At 38.7% G+C, this 27386-nt stretch overlaps 1 protein-coding gene across 1 annotated transcript; it reads left to right on the top strand.

Annotated features, from left to right (window-relative positions):
* Positions 1 to 5292: 5292 nt before the first annotated feature.
* LOC106700325 (NLR family CARD domain-containing protein 3-like) lies at positions 5293 to 23676 on the top strand. Its single transcript, XM_023338244.1, has 8 exons — positions 5293 to 6017; positions 16418 to 16496; positions 16655 to 16877; positions 17024 to 18809; positions 19281 to 19454; positions 19666 to 19839; positions 22232 to 22278; positions 22428 to 23676. The coding sequence occupies exons 1-8, from the start codon at positions 5935 to 5937 to the stop codon at positions 22958 to 22960; spliced, it is 3099 nt and encodes a 1032-aa protein (XP_023194012.1). The 5' UTR covers positions 5293 to 5934; the 3' UTR covers positions 22961 to 23676.
* The last annotated feature ends 3710 nt before the right edge of the window (positions 23677 to 27386 follow it).

Below are 27386 nucleotides of genomic sequence, written 5' to 3'. Positions count from 1 at the left end.
ATAAAAGAAAGAACCACAGACAACGTATATGAATTTTACGTGGAGCTTTTGCAAAAGGGAAGGCTCTATCAAACTTCTCCTCCGAGCAGTTCTACAGAGCGTTCTGATCTGCCCTCACAAAAACTCCTGTTTTTATTGTCAAAGAAGAACAGGCAAGGGGGCAGTCAGGAAAAACAACAGAGGTCGTAAAGCTTCTAACCCAAACATCTAACAACCCAGTTCCAGATGTGATATCTGATCAAAGGTCTGAGCCCGGTTCAAATCTTGGTCAATACTGTCAAGAAAACAAAATATGACTGCTCACAGGTGGTTACTAAATTAGGAGGTGTTCTTGCAAAAGGATTTAAGGTCTGAGAAACTTAGTGTTATCTATTTCTCGTAAAGTTGAACAGACAGTAGTGACCTCCAGGTCATTTAAAGAAGAGAACACTTTAAACAGAAAATCACAAAGATCTATAGACTTAATGTGAACTAAAGTAAGAATAAAATGATAATACCAAAAAATCTCTAACACTATCCAAATCAAGTAATCAGTAATCTAACTAAGTTACTTTTTCAAGGAGTAATCGGTAATCCAATTAAAGTTACTTTTTCAAAGTAACTATACCATCACTGGATATGAAGCAGAGAAGAAGAGCCAATCAGAGGAGGAGCAGCTGATCTTTTTCCAGCTCTAATGATGTAAAGGATGATCAGAGTTGATGTGCAGATGAATGATGTGTGTTTCCTCTGCAGGTGAAGGTAGAAAGTGTGTGTGAGCTGATGTGAATTCAGCAGCATGGATCAGTGTGAGGACAGAGAGGAGGGAGTCCCTCCCTCTAAAACCACTCTGTGTGGGGAAGATGAGAGCCAGAGCAAAGGTCAGAGGTGAGGTCACCATCTCTAACTGTCCACAGCCCTTTTCACACAGCGTTCACTATATCAGGCCAGAACAGACGTGGTGATGAAGCTGCTGCTGCTCCTCTTTGCTGATTAAGTTTTAATCATCATGTTTCTGTCAGGATCCATCAGAGACTCAAACCAGAACCAGAACCAGAACCCAGCTGTGTGTCCTTTAAGAGTGACAGGTCAAAGGATGATCCCCCTGACTTTAAATCTCCTGGATCTCCACCATCAGAGAGGTGAGCTGTTTCTAACTGCTGTAACTGTTCAGTTTATATCTGTTATTATGACCATCCAATATTAATTTAACACACAAGCACAAAAGGCAGAAGTGAGTTTAATTTCTAGATTGATATTTGGATTGTTCTCTAAATCTAAATGTAATTTATTTTCCAGACAGAGTAATGCTGAAAGAAAAAGGCTTTTATGAATTAATTTTATGATTAAAGTTTCATCTCTGTGGTTCAAACATCATCCAACATAGTGGATTATTAACCATTTCCACAGTTAAGATAAATAAATATCTCATGTGGATATCTTTCAGAACCAGATGATCTCTAACTGACACCATAAATAAGCAACTGGGTCATTCTCTGAATTCGGTGCATTTTGTGTCTCACAGGTTTATCTCAAATATTTTCATATAATTCAACCCACATTGTTTGACAAAAATCAAGTATTGTAAATATCCATGTGTCTTGGTAATATAACATACAAATATATTTTAATAATTATGTTTTGAAAGATTTGATGGTTTGTTGAAGCGTAGAGGTCAGCCAAATGAGCATGTCCCCACTGACCAATGTTAATTTTTCACTGAATATAAAACAAATGAAACTAACCAGTAACTGCAACTTATTTGTACCATTTTAAACATTTAAGGTATACTTTAATCTAAATTTAAAAAATATGAGAAAAATATATGAATTATTTATAAAATATCACTTTTTAATCATGTCCCTCCAGTTTTGTTTAACCCTGTAACAGCAGACCAATCCCTCCTTTTTATAAATAATGGTTCAGTCCAATTTCCTCAGCACCCTGGAAGTGACATCACTTAAGTTTTTTCCCGCTCACACTGTAAAGAGATTTAAATGTTAATATAGTTTCTTACCTATATTTTATTATTTTTATCCAAACATTGTCATTGTCAAGCTCAACCTTTCAACACCTTTAGGCATGTAAATGATAATTATTGTTGTTTGGGAAAAAGTAAAGAATGGTCTTTAAAACATATTAATTCTTGTTTTCATCATATCATATGTTGCTCCATAACCTAGCTCAAGTGGACTTATGGCAACTTTTAGTAAAAATCTTCAACCCCGTTACAGTCTGGTCAACTGTTACAATGGGTTCAACCGTTACTTGATACATTGTTATGATTTTTTCATAATAACAGCAAATATTAGACTAATATTTGTTGGACTGTTTGCAAAGTTTAAAGAATGATTCAGAAACATAAAAAGCCTGATTTAATGTTTATTTTAAAGTATATTTTTATGATTTATGAAAAGACCTTTTACATCATGTTGCCATATTTTACTTATCAGTCTAATTATTATGATTCAAAATCAAATAAGATATACATTAATATCAAGGGACAGGTCATCTAAAAGGAACTGGAAGAATTAGTTTAATCATGTTAGAGTTTTACTCATAGAGGAATGAAATTGTCCCGTTATGGGGTTGAATTTAAAGCAACCTAAGTAACAAAGAAATTCTTAATACTGTTTGGGATTTCATGAATAAGGTGGGGAGACATATTTTCCTGGAGGTTTAAAGAGTCCTTCAATAGATGCAGTGATCAAAAACACAATTTATTGTGGTATATTTTTAAATAATCTGAGATGCCAAAATGTACCGAATTCAGAGAATCACCCAATTACTGCTGATGAATAACGGGGACAAAAATGACCCATAATGAACTCACTTTTCAATCAAGACACAGAAACTATCATGTTGACATGACCTTTGACCCACAAACATTTAAATGCATTTTTATCAACTTAATTTTTCCAAATGAAACAGATTCTCTCAGGTCTTCCGGTTCTGGTCTGCTCTGCATCCCCAGAACCAGAACCAAACGAGGAGAAGCTTTCAGCATCTATGCACCACAAATTTGGAACAAACTTCCAGAAAACTGTAAAACAGCTGAAACACTGACTTCTTTTAAATCTCAACTGAAAACCCACCTGTTTAGGATTGTATTTGAAACGTAATCAATTACAAATTTAACCTGACTTAATGCTGTGTTTTGATTATTGATTCTATATTGCATTGTGTTTCTGTGTTTGTAATGATGTAAAGCGCTTTGAAATGCCTTGCTGCTGAAATACAAATAAAATTTGATTGATTGACTCACTTATTTAATCAAATATTAATATTAACACAGAAACACAAATGCAGAAGTAAATTTCTGATAGGTATTTTCTCGACCTACATAAAAGAAAACCACAAACAACGTTTATTAGTTTTCAACCAAGCTTTTGCAAAAGGGGGAAGACACAGAAAACTGCTTCTTCAAGCCGCTCATCGTGCGTTCCCACACTCTGCTGCAGCGCTTGTCTTTTTATTAACACAGGGAAGGAGTGAATCGGATGTGGGAGAGTGATCTTAACAGAAAGGGCTATTCTTGTCATAATGGGTTTTAAGAGCTTAGCCCACATGCAGAACAAGCACAGGAGAATAGTAATCAGTTAAATAATTTTATATGCACAAAATGATAAGATAGTTGAGAGAGAATAAATCCGGGAACAGGCTCACGGAGTCGTCGACTCATTTGTGAGATGGTAGGTTCAGTCTGGGAGAGAGTAACTGCCAGTTCGGGTCTTGGTCCACTTGGTTGTGGTGAAGGGCGGACAGGTAAGTTCTGAGCGTGGAGGAAGGAAAAAGGAGCGGTCGGACTGGAAGCTGGAGAAAACTCCGATAACTGTTGGTGATCTGGTTGGAGATGACTGTTGGGCTCGGGCAACCAGTGGGTAATTTCCACGGCATCACAAGGAGTGGTAATCCAGAAGGCCAGAGCTGGGTCTTCACAACGAGAGTACTCAGTGTCTCAAGGAAAACACCTGAGAGAGGAAAAGGAGAAATTACTCTAGGTATCTCTCGGAGAACCAAATCACAGAGAGTCAACTCAGAGAGGCTCGAGGTACCATCACTGGCAAACACTCAGGCGCTGAAGTGCAGGCAGTCCACTCCTCTTAAGCTTCGGGATGATTAGAAGATGAACAACAGGTGCGCTGAATCATGGGCACACCCATCCTTAGTGCTGCCTCTGGCGCCCTCAGGTGGATGAAATGAGGAACCACCAATAAACAGGGAGAACAGAAGAAAAACCACAAACAGGGACCAAAAACGCCGGTTCCCAACAATTCTGATAACAAGGAAGGAGGAACACAGAAACTACATTCTACCCACAGGCAGTTTCACAAGTAAGGAGTATTTCAGTAGATAGAGAAAACGCTGCAGAAAACATGTTCAGGATTAAAGGAAAAAGTTTCAATAAGTTTTGTCTTTCACACAGTTTAACAAATTCCTCCTCTCTGAGTGAGAACACTAAACCTTTAAATGAGAAACAGTTTAGTAAAACTACTAATGTAAGAGTGATAACAAAACATAATTGTACCAATTTCATTTCTAGATTTAAAGAGGACCCCACATGGACACATACCCAGTGGCGCAAAAAGTGGGTATGCAGGGTATGCAACGCATAGGGGCGCTGCACTAGAGGGGGCGCCAAAACCCCGTCTCGAAAAATGTTTTTTTCTTGTTGGCATTTTCTACAATTAACAGAATGAAATGCTCAATAACAGGGGAACAGCACTGATTAGGCGCCCCTCTGCTCCTTCACCTCCCCTCCTGTCGCTCTCCCTTCCCATACAGGTGGCTGTGCACGCGCCCCTAAGAGTACGCAGGCGCGTTTTTTTTTTAAATTTTAGACTACCACTCGTAGCGCACTTCACAAAATGGAGCGGCAGGAAAAAAAGCTGTCCGGGGCGCAAAACAGAAAAAGGAAAAGGGAGAAGGATAAAGATGTTGGCGGGAATGAAAAAAGCCTTTCAATGTGATTGAAAGTTAGTAGGTAAGTACCGTCAGTGTATTAGCACAGTGGTTCTCAAACTTTTCTCAGTGATGTACCCCCTTAAAAATATAATTTTAGTCAAGTACCCCCTGACACGGGCAAAACATTTTTGGAATAAAAAAGAGGTACAGTGCTGTAAATACCCTGTAAATACTGAATATAAAATTCAGTGTATGAACACACATTTATTATTTATCGAACTTTTTACAAAATAATTTTTCCCAAGACTTATTATGAGGAGGCTACTGATTTTTTAAAGATATTTTTAAAAGCTTCACGTACCCCCTGCAGTACCGCCGCGTACCCCCAGGGGTACGCGTACCCCCATTTGAGAACCACTGTATTAGCAGGACAGGAGGGTTGTAAATAATTAAGTTAGCTAAAGCTAGCAGCTAGCCTAATACGGAATCGTCCCATATTTGGCTTTTAAAAGTTGCCTCCCCTATTAAACCATTAAGGGACGCGATTTGTTTTGTATTTCTATGAATATCTGATACATAAACCTGTCACAGACACATAACCGCGCACTATGTAAGAATGATCGAAATAAAACTCAGGAAATATTAACACAGGAAAGCTAAAGCTGCTGTGGCGGCAGTGCCCAGCTATGGTCCAACACTTAGCCCTCCTGGGTGCATTTCTTTCACTCATATGTATTATGGATTCTTTAATTAAAGATGAGTTGTTCAAGTTCATGTGTGTATCAGACAAATTAGTCATCAGAGTCACTAAAGCCCTTAAACTCAAAAAGGTTGGTGACCTATTTTACCAACCTTTTTGGCAGGGGGACACTTGAGTTTAAATGTCTTATTCAATACCACTACAGTGGTGTTGTGATGTATCTGATAAGTCAGATCAGATGTAATGTCCAATCAGTAACTGTTATCCAACAAGGAGATGATTTAAATTAAACTTTAATTTCTATTGTAGTTTGACTGCTGTATTTTTTAAGCCTATTTAACACAAAATTTATGTCATTCAGCTGTGATGGTGGAGAGAAAGAAGAGAAGATGATGAAAGAGGAAGAATCAGGACAGACAGGGGAAGGCAACAGGTTGGTCTAATGCAGGTGGAAGTGAGGGAGCAACTAGTCCATCTCAAGCACAAATTTTTAAACATTATTTTTAAAAACGGTAAGATCTGTAATTTTTACAACTAATAATGCTTTTTTGACCACATGACTTAGTGGAGAACACCACAGACAAGGGATGAAGGAGACAGACATGAGGTCAGTGATAGAGGAGACAAGTGATGAGATCAGGTAGGCATTAGGAAAGCAACAAAAACCTATATAGTGTAAAAAAGAGGATAATTTAACGTTAACTTTGGACAAAACGTTTGGCTCTTTCCTCTTTAATTTCCCCGGATCCTCAGCGAGTGGCGGCGTGCTGCTAAAGTGAAAACAACAACAAAGCGTGTTGACGTCACAGATCACAGAGTTTAATCCCATACAAAGAAACACATGAATCAATTAACAAAGCTGCAGAGGAACAGAGATATGCATTTTTCTCATAAAAATAAAGACAGACACGGGGAAGACAGACAAACACGAAACAAAGACAAAAAGGCAAAAAATAGTGGCCGCTCTCTCTCAATTTTAGCGCTGACCCGAAATTTTATACTGAGTGGGTGTTTCTTCAATTTAATATATGCAGTCAAGGCGTTCCGTTCTTTGACCAATTAGAAACTCCGTAGGGACTCAGAGAAACTTAAGAACCTCCCTGATTTACGGCAAAGATTGAAGGCCGTCTGGTTTTCGTCTCAGTAAAAGGGCGGACCACTTAGTGCTAATCCCTGTCTGGTACGGACGCCGAAAAGTCCTGAGATGAGATTTCGCAGATACCTCTGAAGTCTCTTCCCCCAAACTCCCTTACTTCTGCCCCATAGGAATGTTAATTTTATTGCTCTGTGTGACAGCGGGGGGCCCCTGCTTGTCTGAATGCCTGCTATTTGGCTCAATTCCCAAATGCTCAACAGAAAACTGTTCCAAATAAGAGTGCTGAATATACCTTTTACACATATCATAGATTAACTGTATTAAGCACTAAAAATAATCATTTTTTCCTTAACAGTCCCCCTTTTGAGGTCTTAATAAAAGACCTCAATAAAACCTGATTAAGCCTTCTAATACAGAACCAAACTATATATTAAACTAATAAAAAACCCCGAAAAAACCAAAAAAAAAAAAAAAAAGAGTGACGTACCCTAATTATATACAGTCCCCCTTTTTAACAAAACCCAAGGGTAAGAAAGACTTATCCTTACAAAATTATCACAATACAACCAAAAACACAGGAGAAACAAAAACCCAAAGTATAAAATGAAAAAATAAAACAGGGACATACATATAAAATTAGTAAGAAATGGTCTGCAACTTAAAAGACAACATTCACCACAAAATTACAATCTGTCAAAAATGAGAAGCACACAAAATTACAACCTGCTGCTCATCTTTTTTCTGTTTTTTTTTTTTTTTTTTTCAATGTCCGTCGACAGTCTCTCAAAAAACAAAATATGAAGTCTTGTCAGGAAATGTTCAAAAATACGCGCAAAAAACGAAACAAAAGTCCTTTTCAGAGTTCGCAACGAACGAAAACACGCAATAAAAAGTTAATGTCGATCCTCTTGTAGCCTGATCTTCTTCGGTCGCAAACCTCAGGTTTCCACCTTAGCAGCCGTTGCTCACTGAAAATTGGATTATTATGCCAATATAACAGTGAGTTTTAAGGAGAAAGTGAAATCTCCTCGTGAGGAAACTAGATCTTGTGAAATGACCTGTCACAGGTTTTTAAAACAGACAGTTTGTTTCAACATGAGTTTCATTAGCATCCGAAACACAATTACAACATTCTTTAATATCATCTTCATTAATGTCAGCATAATCAAACAATGGTTTCACCTAAAAAATAAATTTGCTTTGTCATTTTCCATCAGGGGAATTACTTTAATCGTTTTTATCAAAAAACGCATACTTTGAATGAGACCACATCCACAGGGCACCAGGAAAACTGCTGCAAAGCTGTAATGACAAAACAGAGTTCAGATTTTCCAAAGGCATCATTCCTTAGTGTTTCCAACACAAATATCTTCAATTCACTCCGTGTCCGAGTGAATCCTCCACCTGCTTGTTTGACTCTGTGACTGCTATCGTTGAAATAAATGTGAAACTGCTTCTCCAAGCAGTCGCACTCCTCCTCGAAGACAACAGCTTGTGTTGCAGAGTCCAGAGTCCTGCCTGGAGCTCGGAACTCCAGGCCAGTCTGTGTGTAGGAAGCCATGAGCAACTCATCATGCAAAGCACATCTCCTAGTTGTCCAGTTCTGCTCATTAAACGGTGGATGTGATCCATTCAATCTACGCTTCAATTATTATATACCATACCTCCAACCGATGGAAAACACCAAAACCTTGTAATCACTAGCTTCAAAAGACATGTTTCCAAATTAATGTTTTCCCAGAATGTTAAACATATGCAGATCTTCCTCTTAAACCAATCTTGTAAAATAAAATTAAACAAAAACAAAATAATAACAAAAGCTTAAAAATGTAGTTGTAAAGCTTACATTTACCATCAAAACAATGAATATCAGTGTGAATTAAACAGTCCAGTTTAAATTATTTTTATAGAACAAACTAAATCTTACTGGTTATTTTTGTCTAAAACATTCAACATGCGTTCCTTAAACAAAAATTCAAAAGAGTTGGACCTGGAGAAATCATAATGTCAATGTATAACTTAACAAATCCAGACATTTTCAAAATATACAAATTTTTCCTAGGTCTTTTAGTTGTAAAGTCATTTTAAATGGATGTAAATCAAAACAAAAATCAAGTTTAGAAAAATCATTATAATCCCACATCTCAGACCCACCTGAGTACTCTTAGTGATAACTTAATCAATAACAGATTCTTCAAAACATTTCTTAACACATTCTTAATCCATTAAATGAATGCTCTGAAAATGGCTAGCACAATAATACTTTAATTTTTATAATTATTTCCCAAGTTAATTTACCAAACTATGCTTCATTATCACTATAAATTTGTTATCTATTGGTTTCAAATGCTTTAGCCCATTGTCAGAACATCTTTCAATGGAGAACAACTCAAATCCATTCAAAATGAGCATATATCAGACATATTCTTCAAAAAAAAATTATTTTAGTAATATGAATTTCAGTAATCTACTTAAGTAATATAAAAGATAACCCCATAACATATTCGTCCCCCTGATGATACATTACTTGCTAATGTATCACAATTTCTACTATGTTAAATAACGATGTTGATGAAACAGGTTTATTATTTTACCCGAGAAATTTTACCCCATTCAATGCTGCCTTTTTCCCAAAAGGTAAACTTTCAAAACAAACAGAACAATTTATTTTAGCATGCTTTAAACCTTCAAGATTACTATTTTCCCAAAATATTTCACATTACAGTTGTAAAGCTCATTATTTCATGTTACTGTTATGATTTTCAAATAATTCATTTTACAAACTCCTCAAAAATTTTCACTAGCGTGTGACAAAGCATGTTTACCAATTAAGACTCTGTGAAGGTTTTGCATAAACCAGCCAGAGACACGTTGAAGAAAAAATTCAAAATATAGTCTTAATTAAGAAAATCCAAAAATGATAAAGAATATTACCAAATCTACAAATGAAAGAAATTAAACTAAAGACCAAATTTCCCCCTCCCCTGGTGAACGGGTCCAGAGGAAACTGGTAACTCAAAAGAAAGAAATTAATTTGTTATATTTAACAAAATATACAAAGAACTGACACATAAAGTTAACTAAATGAGTGCACAACAAATAGCCAACTAAAGAGTCAGACTAATGAAAACAAATTTAAAGATAAAAATCTAAACTACTCACTACTCAATATATAAAGTAATATGAAAGGAAAACAGAAACTCATTACCAAGAGTATCTGTGTGTGACAGTCAGGACAGCTGACACAGACTCAGTGTTTGGATGCTAAAAACTTATATTTAACATTTTCCACATTATTCCTTGCTCACTATGTATTTGCTTGTTTAAACTATCTACTCTAAAGAGAAAATGTTTCACTAAATCTAGGAAACCAAACTGCATCAAAATCCTGCCTAATGTAATGATAAAGACTCTAAAATTAATTAAATCCTTATATTTTTAGATTTCACAATTTATATTTTAAAGTCACTACACTAGTCTGAGCAACCTCTATTGTCAGATCACAAAACAAATCCTTAAGCCTACCATAAAACCCCTCCCTCACCTCTGGAGGGACCGACTTTATGGCAGGAAAGAGAGCCAATAAGGATTTTCAGGAGGAACTCCCAATTTTTACTACTTTATTTGGCACTTAAATCATCAGATATGTTTTAGTTTCATCTAATTTTAATTTGAACTTAAAACTTTTTTGGGGTACCTTTTGTTGTTCCACTACTAAAATTGTAAATTATAGTCTGAAGTTTTGTCAAGGGGTACTTTTAGATGATGGGAGAGAAAGTGATTTGCATCACACCTTCCCATTTTGTCCTGCTGAGCTGCTGCAAGTGGGAGTTGCTTCGCACTTAAAAAATAGTGGTATGCAAAGAGGCTTCACATGTTAATTAGTTGAATCTAGTGGAGTAGAAGTTACAGCCCAGCTCTGTGGCTCTCCTGCTGAGCTGCTGCAAGTGGGGGCTGCAAGTCCTCCTGATCTACATTATTCTCCACAAAAGTTCCACCAGATCCTCTTTCATTAACCCATAAGTTATTTCTAAGTTAATATTATCCTTCAACAACAAATTTGTACAGTTTAGCAAACTTTTTCTATATTTAATCAATTTCTAGTCAACAAAAGAGTTACTTCTATTTTATTCTGTCTTAATTATCAATAAGTCCTATAGATTTAATAATATTTTATCTATCCTTAAGTTTTGGTCAGTTTAAAAAGACTGATTGTGAAACTATCTAGAATCGGTTGGATACTGCAGTTTGTTGTTATCTGAGCAATTCCTCTTACAGTTAGAGCCTATTTCTCTAAAGATCTTTGTTTTTTCTTTATCCTCGACTCATTAAAAAAGTCCTATTTTACTCATTGTATTTTATTCTGTTTTCCTCCTACCTTTTCAGCCTAGAAGGAATGATTAACATTTTTATCTAATATTTTAGTTCTCAATTCTATATACTGTTTTATTTTATTTATTTCTCTACCTAATCATTTATGTATTTATCTATTTGTTTATTCACTTACTTTATTTTTCATTTAGTCATCTATTAATTTGCCAATACATCATTTCCACAATCCTCTGTGATCACAAGTTTTATTTTATTTATTTATTTATTTAACCTTAGAACCCATAATTTATTTTCAATTTGTTCAGATGATTTATTTTATCAAGATTCTATCCTTTAATCACCTTCCAATCCTAACACTGCAGGTCGTTGTATTTATATGACATAAAATACCAAGTGGTATTTTATCTCCAATCACACACTCTTTCACACCAACATGAATTGCAACACAATACAAAAACACAAAGCACATTACAAAAAACACAAAACACAACACATCTGGCCAGGTTTGTAGTCAGTCAAAGTTTCAGTCACCAATTTTCAGTCTGTCCTCATTATTTTATCAAATTTTACTGAAATTCCATCAAATTTTACTGAAATTTGTATCAAATTTTACTGAAGTTTTATCAAATTTTACTGAAGCTCCAGGAATTTTCCAATGTTTTATTAACATTTTTTCATGGTTCAATTTAATTAATTTTAAACTCTACTCTTCAGGAACCTGTTTTAAAAACCGTGCACGTTCAAAAAGAGACATCTCAAAGTTATGTTAAAATCAAACAACAACCAATAATTTCTGTTTTCTGGTACCAGTGTTACTTAACCCTTATTTTAAAACTAAAACACCACTTTTCGCCTTCATTCAACTTTCGACACGCCTTCTAAACCGTGCTTTTCCTTAGTCAGGTACTGTAAGTTTCCTGGCTCCCTCTGACACATTAACTTCTCATCCCCTTTAAGACTCTTCCACGAACCCCGACCATAAAAGTAGCGTATAGCACATTTCGCAACTCAGTGTCCATAATAACTTCACAATAAAACGCAGCAAAAGCAACGCAAATACACACAAACAGCGCTTTTCAAACACAGCGTTCCGCACAGACACACACAGACACACACTCCTCCGCAGCTTCACACCTCTGCAAATTCACACCTCATGGTCCACAGCAGCAAGCTCACACAGAGAAATACAGAGAACACAAACACGGTTTCAGACAAACGTAAGAGACAGAGGGGGAAAAAATCAAAATAAGGCGCCGGCCCAAAAAATGACCAATCGTAAAGCCTACCCCAGGCTACTTTAAAACCTCCCAAAGGTTATTTTACTTGGTTCCTTAACAGTCTACCTCAGACTATTTCTCAAAATCTTCTCAAAACCTACCGCAGGCTATTGTTAAAGTCCAATTATAAGTCCACTGGAGATGAGTCAGTCTCCGGGCTGATTCAAGCCCACACTAAATTTAATACACTAAATTCCTGTTTTTAAGAAGCACAGTAACGAATCTTCAGGGCAAAAGAACATAAATTAAGAAAACCCAGCATTTACGGCAGAGTTAGCGCAAACTCCTCTGTCTGAATCCGCCACGATTCCCTGTACTGTGTATTCTTCCGTCCAATTGCTAAACAACAGACTCTTTCAGGAACAAATCTATCCTCCCCTGCAGCTTCGAAACTCACAACAATCAAGCTCCCCCCTTTTCTGAGCACATGGCGCTGCAGATAACAAAGGAATAATCAAAAAGTGTCTTACCGCACCGAGCCAAACGGATCGATCGGGGAGAGACCGCCACCCGCCAAGATTCTGCACGGACGAGCCCCCAATTGTAAAAAAGAGGATAATTTAACGTTAACTTTGGACAAAACGTTTGGCTCTTTCCTCTTTTATTTCCCCAGATCCTCAGCGAGTGGCGGCGTGCTGCTAAAGTGAAAACAACAACAAAGCGTGTTGACGTCACAGATCACAGAGTTTAATCCCATACAAAGAAACGCATGAATCAATTAACAAAGCTGCAGAGGAACAGAGATATGCATTTTTCTCATAAAAATAAAGACAGACACGGGGAAGACAGACAAACACAAAACAAAGACAAAAAGGCAAAAAATAGTGGCCGCTCTCTCTCAATTTTAGCGCTGACCCGAAATTTTATACTGAGTGGGTGTTTCTTCAATTTAATATATGCAGTCAAGGCGTTCCGTTCTTTGACCAATTAGAAACTCCGTAGGGACTCAGAGAAACTTAAGAACCTCCCTGATTTACGGCAAAGATTGAAGGCCGTCTGGTTTTCGTCTCAGTAAAAGGGCGGACCACTTAGTGCTAATCCCTGTCTGGTACGGGCGCCGAAAAGTCCTGAGATGAGATTTCGCAGATACCTCTGAAGTCTCTTCCCCCAAACTCCCTTACTTCTGCCCCATCGGAATGTTAATTTTATTGCTCTGTGTGACAGCGGGGGGGGGCCCTGCTTGTCTGAATGCCTGCTATTCGGCTCAATTCCCAAATGCTCAACAGAAAACTGTTCCAAATAAGAGTGCTGAATATACCTTTTACACATATCATAGATTAACTGTATTAAGCACTAAAAATAATAATTTTTCATTAACAATACCATGATGGTTTGAGTTTCTGATGACCATCTTTGATTGTGTTCTTTTTTGGGGGAAATTAGTGCAGGCAGTCATGGTGAGTCAACCACGAGAAAGGAGAATGAGAAACAGAAAGGTGCAGATGAGGGAGAGGAAGAGCAGAGAGGACTAGATGATGAAGAGAGAGAGAAGCACAGAGCTGCGGAGGAGAGAGCCGAGACAAGGCTTTATTCAGAAGAACCATCTGAATGGCCTTTACCACACAAAATGGGGGACACATTTAGGCAGTACATGGTTGTAAATGGCCCACAGAAAGTTTCTGATGGTCCATATCCAAGATCAGAGAAGAATAAGAGGTGTTTTTCCAAAGCATACTGTTTTCGTTTACTGTCTAATGGAGAGAAAGTTGAATGAGATTGGTTACTGTATTCTAAAAATACTAACAGAGTCTATTGTTTTGCATGTAAGCTTTTTGGTGAAGCTAAAGTTCTTGACACATGCCTTGTGGAGGGGTATAATAACTGGTGATGTCTTTCAAAAACACTGAAGCACCATGAAACCAGTAGTTCTCACATAAATGCGTATCTGACGTGGAAAGAAATGGCATCTCGCTTACGCCTAGGTAAGACTATTGATAGTGAACTGCAGAAAATCATGGCAGCTGAAAAAGCACACTGGAGAAGTGTGTTGACTAGAGTTATCGACTGCATACTTTTCCTTGCAGAGAGAAACTTGCCACTAAGGGGGAAAAATTCTCAGTTAGGAAATCCTAAAAATGGAAATTTTCTGGGAATCCTTGAGCTCATAGCACGATATGATGTAACACTGGCAGAGCATCTTAGAAAGGCTGCCTCCAAACAAACCACTGAATATCTGACATGGTGCACTCAGAATGAATTTTTAGATTCAATATCAGAGTGTGTTTTGAGTAAAATATCTGCCAAGATCAAGTCCTCTAAGTACTTTGCAGTGGAACTGGACTGCACACCTGATATTTCAAAGCAAGAGCAGGCCTCAGTCATCATTCGATATATTGATACAGATGAGAAGAAAAAAGTCACTATTGCAGAGTCATTTGTGGGGTTCACTGCTGTGAAGGACACAACTGGGAAAGGCCTCACACATACACTAACAGAAGTATTGGAGAGTCTGGAGTTGGATTTGGCTAATTGTAGAGGGCAAAGTTACGACAATGGCTCCAAAATGAGGGGAATAAACAAGGGTGTTCAAGCTTTAATACAACAGAGATGTCCAGAGGCCCTATTAATCCCCTGCTGTAGCCACAGCCTGAACTTTTTGTTATGTGATGCAGCCTCATCCAGCAGAGAGTGTCTAACTTTCTTTGGCACTGTTCAAAGATTGTACACAATATTTTCATCTTCTGTGAAGAGGTGGGACATTCTCACAGTTTGTCGACATCACATTGAAGCCTCTGAGTGACACCCGGTGGGAAGCAAAGATAGACTCTTTCAAAGCTATATGTTTCCAGATGGGGGGAATTTTAGATGCACTTCAAAAGCTTGAAGAAGTGGTAGGAGACAGCAAAATTGTGTCAGAGGCAAAGTCACTATCTAATGAGATTGTTAGTATGGAGTTCCTTGTGTGCCTCATAGTTTGGTATGACTTGTTATGTGAGATCAACTTTGCAAGCAAGGCACTACAAGCAGCAGATGTGTCAATGGACACAGCCATTAGGCTAATCGAGTCTCTAAAAGAGTTTTTGCTCAAGTATAGAGAAGAGGGCTTTCAGAAGTCACTCGACATTGCAGGCAAGATAGCCATTGAAATGGATGCTTCTCCTGAGTTCAAACAGAAACGACATAGGAAGCAAAAGAAGTTCCCAGATGACAATTCATGCCCTGGTCATCATGAAAAGGAACCCACAAGGCACTTCAGGTGCATGGTTTTCAATGTTATTGTTGACACACTCCTGCAAGAGCTTTCTGAGAGGTTTTCCAATTTTCAACTTGTGTCTGAGAAATTTAAATTCATCACTAAAATGGAACACATGACAAGCTGACCTGGAGGAATCAGTGACCACATATGCCCTGACCACCTGTGATGTTTCCAGAGATATCACTCAAGAAATATACCCAGCAAGCCGTCTACTGAAGGGTTACAAGGCTCTAGAAAAGTTAAATTTCCTCATTCAAGAAAACCTTGATTTGGTATTCCCAAATTTGACAGTAGCCCTTAGAATATTTTTAACCATGCCTCTCACAGTTGCATCTGCAGAGAGATCATTTAGCAAGATGAAGCTCATCAAAACATACCTCCGTTCAAATATGAGCAATGATCGTTTGTCCCAGTTAGCAGTGATCTCTATCGAAAACAATGTGGCACGGTCTATTTCATTTGATGCATCTCGCGAAGATATGTTCGCATCCACCTCAAAAATATGGAGTCGCGCCCCTGCACATACCCACATATCTCAAACCTCCTCCATGTCCACATCACCTCAGATCTAGTCATCAGAACCTGATGGATGTCCCACATTGTCCTGAAGACCTTTGTGGACAGAGCCTTCACTTCCACTGTCCCCAAGCTCTGGGAAACTGTCTCCACCAGCATCAGATCTAATGACAGTTTGGACTGTGAAGTCAAAGTTCAGCATCAACATTTTAAAATGTCTTCTATGTGATTTTGGTGTTACTGCTCTTCATCCTTGTAGTTCATCTTCCTCTTTTTAACTTCACTCCATTTTGTTCATATGATGCTCTGTTTTTCTGCATCAAGTAGATTTAATGTGAAAGTCTTGGTGATTTCATTTCTGAATACTGCTGGATGAATATTTCCTGACTTCCTAATTGTTCCTGGTTCCTCCACAGAGTGGACCAGCAGAGCTCAGAGGTTCTCAGTGGTCCGTCTGCCCAGCAGCATCAAACACAGCTGGACTCCATATTTATGGTCTGTATAAGAACAACAACTTTTCCATGAGTTCTGTTCACAGTCATCTCCATGCTGCACTTCGTAGACCAGAGGAGTGTCAGTCTGTCAAACATCCATCTGGTGTTTGGCTCTTTGATTTCAGTCTGATGTTTCCTTCATCTATTATTCTATTCTAGACGCTGGAGGACAACATTGTCACTTTTCTGAAGAACGAATTGAAGAAGATCCATAAGATTCTGAGTCCAGATGACCCAGAATGCTCAGAGAGTCAGAGAGAAGATGAGGTGTTGGAAGGTGAGGATGAAGAGCAGGGGAGGAGCAGTAGAGAGGCAGTGATGAAGATCACACTGAACTTCCTGCGGAGGATGAAGCAGGAGGAGCTGGCTGACTGTCTGGAGAGCAGTAAGAGGATTTCTACAAAGATTTAACCTGATGGATAAATCACACATTTACTGAGATTTGAAGAGATGGAATCACATTTATGCAAAACATCTTGAGAATCTGATTTTATTTAGTTCCTGATTTTACTTTTTGTCTTATTTTAGAACGTCTTGCTGCAGTTTGTCAACATCAACTTAAATCTGGTTTGAAGAAGAAGTTCCAGTCTGTGTTTGAGGGGATTGCTAAAGCAGGAAGTCCAACCCTTCTGAACCAGATCTACACAGAGCTCTACATTACAGAGGGAGGGACTGGAGAGGTCAATGATGAACATGAGGTCAGACAGATTGAAACAGCATCCAGGAAACCACACAGACCAGAAACAACAATCAGACAAGAAGACCTCTTTAAAGTCCAACCTGGAAGAGATCAACTAATCAGAACAGTGATGACAAAGGGAGTGGCTGGCATTGGGAAAACAGTCCTAACACAAAAGTTCACTCTGGACTGGGCTGAAGACAAAGCCCACCAGAACATCCAGTTCATATTTCCATTCACGTTCAGAGAGCTGAATGTGCTGAAAGAGAAAAAGTTCAGCTTGGTGGAACTTGTTCATCACTTCTTTACTGAAACCAAAGAAATCTGCAGCTTTGAACACTTCCAGGTTCTGTTCATCTTTGATGGTCTGGATGAGAGTCGACTTCCTCTGGACTTCCACAACAAGGAGATCCTGACTGATGCTACAGAGTCCACCTCAGTGGACGTTCTGCTGACAAACCTGATCAGGGGGAAACTGCTTCCCTCTGCTCTCCTCTGGATAACCACACGACCTGCAGCAGCCAGTCAGATCCCTCCTCAGTGTGTTGGCATGGTAACAGAGGTCAGAGGTTTCAATGATCCACAGAAGGAGGAGTACTTCAGGAAGAGATGCAGAGATAAGCAGCAGGCCAACAATATCATCTCCCACATGAAGACATCACGAAGCCTCCACATCATGTGCCACATCCCAGTCTTCTGCTGGATCACTGCTACAGTTCTGGAGGATGTGTTGGACACCAGAGAGGGAGGAGAGCTGCCCAAAACCCTGACGGAGATGTACATCCACTTCCTGGTGGTTCAGACCAAAGTGAAGAAGGTCAAGTATGATGGAGGAGCTGAAACAGATCCACACTGGAGTCCAGAGAGCAGGAAGATAATCAACTCTCTGGGAAAACTGGCTTTTGATCAGTTGCAGAAAGGAAACCTGATCTTCTATGAATCAGACCTGACAGAGTGTGGCATCGATATCAGAGCAGCCTCAGTGTACTCAGGAGTGTTCACACAGATCTTTAAAGAGGAGAGAGGTCTCTACCAGGACAAGGTGTTCTGCTTCGTCCATCTGAGTGTTCAGGAGTTTCTTGCTGCTCTTTATGCTCATCGAACCTTCATCAAATCTGGGGTCAACCTGATGAACGAAACATCTCAGAAGTCTTTATTATTTAATAAACCTAAACTAAAGGTTCTCCATCACATAGCTGTTGACCAGGCCTTACAGAGTCCAAATGGTTACCTGGACTTGTTCCTCCGCTTCCTCCTGGGACTTTCACTGCAGACCAATGAGAGACTCTTAAAAGGTCTGCTAACACAGACAAGAAGTAGCTCACAGACCAATCAGAAAACAGTTCAGTACATCAAGGAGAAGATCAATGAAAATGTGTCTGCAGAGAAAAGCATCAATCTGTTCCACTGTCTGAATGAACTGAATGATCGTTCTCTAGTGGAGGAGATCCAACAGTCTCTGAGTTCAGGAAGTCTCTCCACAGATGAACTGTCCCCTGCTCAGTGGTCAGCTCTGGGTTTCATCTTAGTGTCATCAGGAAAAGATCTGGATGTGTTTGACCTGAAGAAATACTCTGCTTCAGAGGAGGTCCTTCTGAGGCTGCTGCCAGTGGTTAAAGCCTCCAACAGAGCTCTGTAAGGACACAGATTGTTACTGTATTTATTGTTGATCAAGTAAAAACTTTTAATGATGTGCTAGATGTTGATTGATGTTGTTTTATTGTATTTATTGATGCATTGTCTCCCAGATGTTGCCCACAGGGATACATGGGGGAGAATGTCTATTAATATGTAACATCATCATCATAACAACACCATCATCATTATGCATTATTAAAAAAGCAAAACTCTTTCTGTTAAAACTGAGAATTTAGTTTTATTGAGGAATTCAAAACTTTTGCTGCCAGTCTCCTTGTTCTTTTTAGATCAGTCCTTTAAAGATGGCGACCCAACTATTGACCAAACCAATTCACAACAAAAGGCAACATAAATATGTGCAAAATAAGATACTTCCTTCAATCTTTCAAAAAAGAACATAAATGACTGGAAAGTAAAATATAATTTTATGAATTGTTTAATAACAGATTTTTCTCTCTGTCTCCTCAGACTGAGTGGCTGTAACCTCTCAGAGAGAAGCTGTGAAGCTCTGTCCTCAGTTCTCAGCTCCCAGTCCTCCAGTCTCAGAGAACTGGACCTGAGTAACAACAACCTGCAGGATTCAGGAGTGAAGCTTCTCTCTGCTGGACTGAAGAGTCCAAACTGCAACCTGGAAACTCTCAGGTAACTCTGGGCACTTGACAAATTGCTGCATCTTAGGTGCAAAAAGAAACATTATTACAGATCCCAGCAGTTGCTTGGCTTTCTTATTTATTCCACATGTTACAAATCAATCAATCCATCCATCCGCCCATCGGCCAGCGATCCATTCAGACCTTGGGTTCTACCTCAATGTTCTCATGTTCTCATCGTGTGATGAATTGTGTGTCTGCAGCTTATCAGGCTGTTTGGTCTCAGAGGAAGGCTGTGCTTCTCTGGCCTCAGCTCTGACCTCCAACCCCTCCCATCTGAAAGAGTTGGACCTGAGCTACAATCATCCAGGAGACTCAGGAGTGAAGCTGCTGTCGGCTGGACTGAAGGATCCACACTGGAGACTGGAAGCTCTCAGGTATGGAGGAACCTGCTGCAGGAGCAGAGAAGGTCTGATAGAGGAGGAAGAGGGAGAAATGTCTTTAGTCAGTCTGCTGGGAAACATTTAGTTTGAAGCTGAAACTGTAAGCAACAAATCATCATCATTAACAAATAAAAGCTTTAAAAGCTAAGCTGCTAAACGGTGTCTGAGTTTTGGATGTTAAACTGATTTAGGTTAGAGAAGTTTTATGTAATCTTACCAAGCTTCTAGTTTAAATCGACTGCAATAAATAAAACAATTAAATAGTTGTAAGCAGCTGAACTGGCAGTAACATTGATTACTGCGGTCGGGGCGCATGGAGCACAGCGTCTCCTGCCATGAATGTCCCAGTAACGTTAAACTCCTCCACATCCTGGTTACTGAATTAATGTGAATAATCTCCATCTCATATTTACATTTACAGTCATATTCAATAAATTAGAATATTGGTTCCCATGAGGCTCGTTTGTCAGGTTTTAAAACAACTTCAGCAGATATTAAACATCTTTTTCATGCTTTCTTACTTTTACTCAAGTAAAAATGTTAATGTGGTTCTTTTACTAGAGAACATTTTTGTCTGTTTATTTGTACTTTTACTTCAGTATATTGTTTGAGTTCTTTCTCCACCTCTGGTGAACAGCCAGTAGGTGGCGCTAGAGTCAGGAGGAGGCAGCCTGGAGAAAAGGCTGTTCCTCCCTGATCTGTTTCCAAGCAGTCAGAGTGTAGAAGTTGAGAGCTGGAGAAGTTTCCTCCTGTTGCTGCAGCAGCAGAGATGTTCTGCTTCATGGACTAAATCAGGTTGGAAAGAGGAGAGATCTTTACTGAGCTGCTGGATAAAAGCTTCTGAAACATTTCAACTCTTTCTGGAAACTAATGAGACATAAAAACAATGGATGTTTTTACCATCCAGACCTTTAGAACCAGTTCAGGTCAATAATTCAGTTGTTTCTGTGGAAGATGAACAGATTTGATGTGAAATGATGAAATTCTTAATTTCTATCTGATGTTCCAGCAGATCTGTAGAAAATGGAGCTGCAGCTCTCAGATATTTCAGTCGTCATGTTTTCTATCAATGAATCCACTGATTAAAGCAGGAATCTCATCTCCATGTTCTCCTCCAGAGGTTCCCAAGGTTTGTTCCTGGAAGCTGCTGCTAGTTCCTCCAATCCAGGCTCCGCCCCCTTTAGAGGAAATCTGTCCATATATGGCACTAAGAGTCACCTTGATGCTGCAAAGCTTTGTTCAGGGATGAGATGTCAGGATGTTAGTGTCAGTCTGTTCCAGGCTTTAGTTGTTCTCCTCATGAGGAGCTGAAGTCTCTGACAGGAACGTAGAGCTGAACAGGAGAAGAACTTGAAGCTTCTTCTTGGCCTCTGATTGCAACAGCAGGACAATCCAACATTTTAGTCTGACTTCATCTGGAAATATTTCTTTGACCCTGAATCAGTTTGAAGGCAGGCCAGCTCCTCATCAGAGCTGAGATCTTCTCTGTCCTCCATGCTGGAAATGTACAAGTCCAGCAGCTCCTGATCAGTGACATCAGAGCGTGACATCATCAGTAGAGTGATGATGTCATTTCCCTCTCAGAGCAGCTTGGAAATCTGAGAGGAAAGATGCAAACAAAGACTCTCTGGACTGTTGGATCTGCTGGTTCTGGCTCCAGATGCTCCTTGGACACTTTCACAAGCAATTACTGCAGCTGCTGGATTCAGGATGCTGGTTCTTCTTCTTGGTCTCATTGTAAATGTGTGCAGCAGCGCCACCTGGTGGTGTTAGTTGGTAGAGGAAGTGCTGAAAGGTTGGAGGTGTTTGTCAGAGGTGTGTGATGATGGAAGCCTCTCCCTGGTTTGTGAGTCTGAGCTCAGAGATCAAATCTTTGATTCTTGTTGAACTCTTTGTTGAATGTGATGCAGCTTCTCCTTTTTAATGTTTGTATTTCTGGATATTACAGTGAGGCCACAGCAGGTTTTCAGCAGCAGGGTTGTTTAGTGTTTCATTCCTTCATCTGTGTGTGGGAGTGTGGATGGAACAGGTATCCAGGTGTTGTGTCAGAGTTTAGATTGATTGTATTTTAATGCTGATTATTAAATCAGGTTGAGCTTCCAGAAATGTTTCCTTAGTTTCCTGATGTCCTTTTAGGCTTCAGTGAGTTTCTTCAGGTTGTTACTGAGGGATTTCCTTTCTCCTCTCTGTTGGAGCTTTTCCTGTGTTTGGAGAAATGAGTTGTGCAGCAGCAGCACCAACTGTCCTTCCTACATCCACTGCAGTTTGCAATCCAAATGTTGGACTGTTCCTGTCTCAGTGGAGGACAATGTGTGTCTGAGAGACATGTAATGTCCATGTTTGCTGCTGAAAGAGACTGATGGTCTGACCCCCCTCCTCCTTTCAGGGTGGAGCCTGCTGGAGTCCCATTCTTGACACCAGGTCTGAGGAAGTGTAAGTGTGTTTTTCATCTGATTCATGACAACAAAGCAGCTCACATTCAACCATCTTCAAACTGTCACATCACTCATTCAGGAGTCATCATCAAAGTGTCAATAAATGATCAATAACTGCAGCTGGATTGTGTTTGTTCTCTCCATCAGATTCCTGTCAACTCACCATCGACACAAACACAGTGAGCAGATTCCTCAAACTGTCTGAAGACAACAGGAAGGTGACACATGTGAAGGAGATTCAGTCATATCCTGATCATCCAGACAGATTTGATTACTGGCCTCAGCTGCTGTGTAGAACTGGTCTGACTGGTCGCTGTTACTGGGAGGTCGAGTGGAGAGGAGGAGTTAATATATCAGTGAGTTACAGAAGAATCTGGAGGGAAGGAAACAGTGGAGACTGTTTGTTTGGAGAGAATGATCATTCCTGGAGGCTGAGCTGCTCTGATGATGATGGTTACTCTGTGTGTCACAATAACAGAGAAACTCATCTCTCCTCCTCCTCTAACTCTAACAGAGTAGCAGTGTATGTGGACTGTCCTGCTGGCATTCTGTCCTTCTACACAGTTTCCTCTGACTCACTGATCCTCCTCCACACCTTCAACACCACATTCACTGAACCTCTGATTCCTGGATTTGGGGTCTGGTGGTTCAGTTCTGGTTCCTCTGTGTTTCTGTGCTGAGTTGACTCTAATGAGTCTAATGAGTCTAAAGAGTCTAAAGAGTGTTACGTTGCACAAAATTTGAGACCAAACTTCAGCTTTAGGAAAAAACAAACACAGCTTTAATTAACATTTGCAAATGGAGAAATCATACAAAGCTCACATCTAAGTGAGAATCGGATGAGTTCTGACTTGGGGCTGAACGTCCCCTCATCTACATAGGATACATCACACATTACTTAGTCACACCCCCTGACTCAAGTGTCAGGCAAAAATCTATAAGTTACTTATCTGTAAGTTTAAGTTGAGCAGGGTTGCATACACATTCACAGCTCAAGTTTGGACATATTCTCTTTGTTTTTTGTGGATAAGACACCCTTTTAGGTTTATCTAACGAAACGTAATAGATAACTTCTACTTTCTTTCTGTGTCCAAACATGTATTTCTCCAAAAAGGCCTCTCTGCAGAAGGCTGATACTGATACTAGTAACTGAACTTTTACAAAATAGGCTTATCACTTTAGCCATGTCTAACATCTCTAACCGCTGAACACCCTGTTCTTAACTTATTTGCGGAGGGTCATAAGAGAATATGTCCTGCTGAACTGCAACTGAGTGCAAACCTTTAATGAAAACATCATGAAGTCTGCGTTCAAAGTAATTAAACATTGTTAATTAATTTTTCCTTCACTGAGTCTAAAGATTTTCTTCCTGTCAGAGAAACTCTCTCACTGTTGAACAGATAGTTCAGTCTCTACAATCTATTTCTTGGTGAAACAATTCTGATTGAGTCCTTGGAAACATTTTCTTCTTCCAGTCCTTTAAATATGGAAGCTGGGATTATTCCAGGATTATTCCAGGATCCACATGTTTTCCTGTTTGTTTCCAGTAAAAGCTTCACACTGAATATCAAGATGTTGTTTCTCTTATTTTTCCTTTCATTCATCAGATTTCATTGAAATGTTGATCAGTTTTTCTCAATCACTGATCATTTTCTGTTTCTATCGGCTCCTATTTTTCTCAACATGTCAGATTTGAATATTAAATCTTCCTTTTGTAAATTTGCTGCAGTTTTTCTTCATGTGTTTTAAATAAAAACATTTTTCTTCTGCATTTGGTTCATTTTCTGCTCATTCTGTTCTTTTCCTGTTCAAATTTAAATATTTGCATTAAAAATATTTTTTCATCAACTCTGCCTTTCAGAAAGTCCTGATTTAAAGTAAAACATCCCCATCTCATGAAGGTCAGAGGTCAATGCTTTGAAGCCTAAAGTGGGAAAATCTTCATATTTTCTGTTTCATTCAGAACTTCTACCTGAAACTCAGAACCTGCAGAACATTTTTCTCTTTGGAGGAAAAATCCCAGGAACTGGAAGATCAGAGCAGAATGAAAACTGGAGATCAGTGTTGGACAGAAAAGGTCTGATCGCTGCATCTCTGCTATATTTTACATTTCAATCTGATAACAAAAAGTAAACCTGTTTTTAGTGAATAAACCAACATGGATATGACCCGCCACAGCGCCAACGTGGGCCACACCTGATTCAACCCAAACCGGAAAATAAAGGATTTAAGTGGAAAAAGCAAAACCCAGTAAAATCAGCAGCTGGTTGTGATTAAAATGCAGTTTGTTGCAGAGGTTCAAACTTCCTGATGGTGACCTCTCCTCCGTCCCTCACCTTGTCTGGCCGGTTTTAATCCTCACTGCAGTGTTAGACTGGAGCTCATCTCTCAGATTAACCAGATTAACACTGAGCTGCAACAGGAACCAAACGTCTCTCCTCCAACTTATTTCACTGATTAATAAAAAGGTTGGATAAAAACATTGAGCTGAGCTTCTCATTCCTTAAAGAGTCATGAAGAAAGACTCACCCTGGAACTGCAGAAAAGAAGTTAGAAAGTTTAAAAATAGATGGAAAAAACTTTGTAAATATATTCTAACAAGTGATTTAATTATCTGTTTTTTGTATTTTTTAATGTATAAAACTGTATAAAAAGGTGTAAATGGTTAAAAATCTTCAGAATGAGCCAATTTTTAACCTGATTAATCATCACAATAATTCTTTGTTGGACCATCGCTACGCGGTACTGAGGAGGAAACTTTAAAAAAGTTTTAATGTAACTTTCTCTATGTCCTAACATGAGATAATCTGAGAGAACAAATGGAGTTCCTCTGCCTCCTCCCTGTGTTCTGCTGAATTACTCTACTGGGTCAGAAACAAGCCATCAGAACCAGAACAATTAGCCATGAGCCTGCAAGTATTGGACATGTTTTTGTCTAAATGAGGTGATTTTATGGCTCCATTTTGCCAGATCACATAGTAGCATTTCTACCTAAAGCCAAACATTAACAGCCGATCCATGTGATCGGTATCTGTGATCGGCAGTGATCGGACCTCATGGTGATCAGAACCGGCAGGAAAAACCCTGATGGGAGCGTCTCTACCCAGGAGTAATATGATGGTTTAGAAGTTCATTGAAATCTTTTCCGTTTTGAAAGAAGCTCACATTTGGGGAACTTGTGAATGATTACATTATTTATCATACTTGGTTCTGCTTAAAATAATTCAATTCAACTGAATTATTCTATTGTCATTATTGTTCTTACATTTGGGAGATTGAACATTTCTGTTTTTATTAAGTTTTTAAAATAAAACATTAAAAAGTTCAGAAAATAAAATCAATTTACTGAACATTCTGATTTTATGAGGATCTGTTTGAAATGTTTGTTACAAAGTTGATTACTGCATTAATTTTGATGTGAATTAAATTGGTGTGTTTAATTTGTGTTTTTTGTAATGTACTGTTACTGGATGTAATACTATTTTTATTTTTTAAAGGATTTTGACCCGTTTACTGGCCGACATTTATTCTGTAAATCATTTGGTGACCAATTAAAAAGTAAATGTATTGAACTAAAAATGGAATATCTAATTTCTGGAGCAGAAATATTAATCACTAATACAGTTTCCTCAAGTGACTGGAGTTTATTTATTTTTAACACAGTTTGATGAAATGGTGAAGAAAAATATAAGACAATAATAAATGGAACTGGTTCATTTTTGGGGAAAAACTGTCATAATTGTCAGAAAAATACAAAGAAAATTAAAAACTTTGTTTTTAAACACCTTCAGTAAAATTAAACTTATAAAAAAATGTTTAATAAATGATGGAAAATATTTTATTTTAAGATAAATCACGGTCGCACCACATGACATTTTTTAAGACCACAGCTGAATCATATTGATAAAAAACCTCTGAAAACGTCTCATTTTAATTTTTAATGATAATTTCTGTGTGCACAACATTTCAAATGTTCTAATAATTGCAATGGATAAACATATTTTTACATGTTTAATTTCCCCTGATGGAAATCCTGATACGTCAACGACCCTGAAACAGACGTTCCTCCAAAATCTCAGTGATTTCCTTTTCTTTCAGTCTTGCATCCACATCAGCAGAAAGAGGTTTTGAAAGCACTGAAATATCATCAGTAGCAATAATTTCAGCATTTAAAAGCTCAAATCTGACTTCATCTAGTTGAGTATCAAGTCCTTGAATGGGAGGTTTTAGACTCCTGGGTAGTTTGAGCAGTGAATGTAACAAACAGCCATTGATAGAAAAAGCTGCTGTTCCTGTAAATGAAGTCAACATGACAGTTTGATTTGATATGTCAGCCTCCTCTCCATCAGTAGAAGAGGCTACTGATGGATCTGATGATCCAGAGCAGTGCTTGCTTCAGAGTCAATACATCTAATCAGGTGGGATTTTCCACTTCCTGCTCCACCGTTGACATAGAAGTAAAATGGATGAGGGTTCAAAGCACAGAAACACTGAATACACCAGTCTCTTACTGCATAGAACACACAGGCCTGGTTCTGGTTCTGGTTCAGGTTCTGATCAATTGTGCATAACACAGCTGGATCAATTGAAGGCTGTTCCCTGATGACTCTGACTTCTGTTCCAGCATCAGACTGATGACTGTAGTCGGGGGCAATATCCTGTTCTTTGTCCTCATCAGAATATCTCTCAGATTCTCATCACACTGTAATCTTACAGCTTCAGATTCAGGAGCAAGAATCCACCATTCATCAATCACATTGTCTCTGTTTTGTTCTCCTTCTTCCACTGCACTCTGAATCTCCTCACAAAAGTTTCTCATATTTGTCTGTCTGTCTTAATGCTTTTCACAGACTCAATGTCCTCAGAACAAGGAAGTTGTATGCAGCCAGAATAGTAGAAGAACTGATAGGTTTGGGACCATCATAATGTTGAAATAATAATAGTGCTGACTGAATACCAAAATGAATTAGCGGCATTTTAATGCTGGCTGAAAAAAAGAGCCAAACAGGCAGACAAGAAGGTGAAATCAGTGACAAACAGGTTCTCCAGAGCAGAGAGATGGATTACGGTACTCTTCCTCCTCCTCCTCCTCCTCCTCTTCCTCCT

Source organism: Xiphophorus maculatus, chromosome 8 (assembly GCF_002775205.1).
Source record: "Xiphophorus maculatus strain JP 163 A chromosome 8, X_maculatus-5.0-male, whole genome shotgun sequence".
NCBI classification, from domain to species: domain Eukaryota; kingdom Metazoa; phylum Chordata; class Actinopteri; order Cyprinodontiformes; family Poeciliidae; genus Xiphophorus; species Xiphophorus maculatus.
Note: the sequence above shows the minus strand (reverse complement) of the source record. Positions and strands in the feature narration are given on the sequence as shown.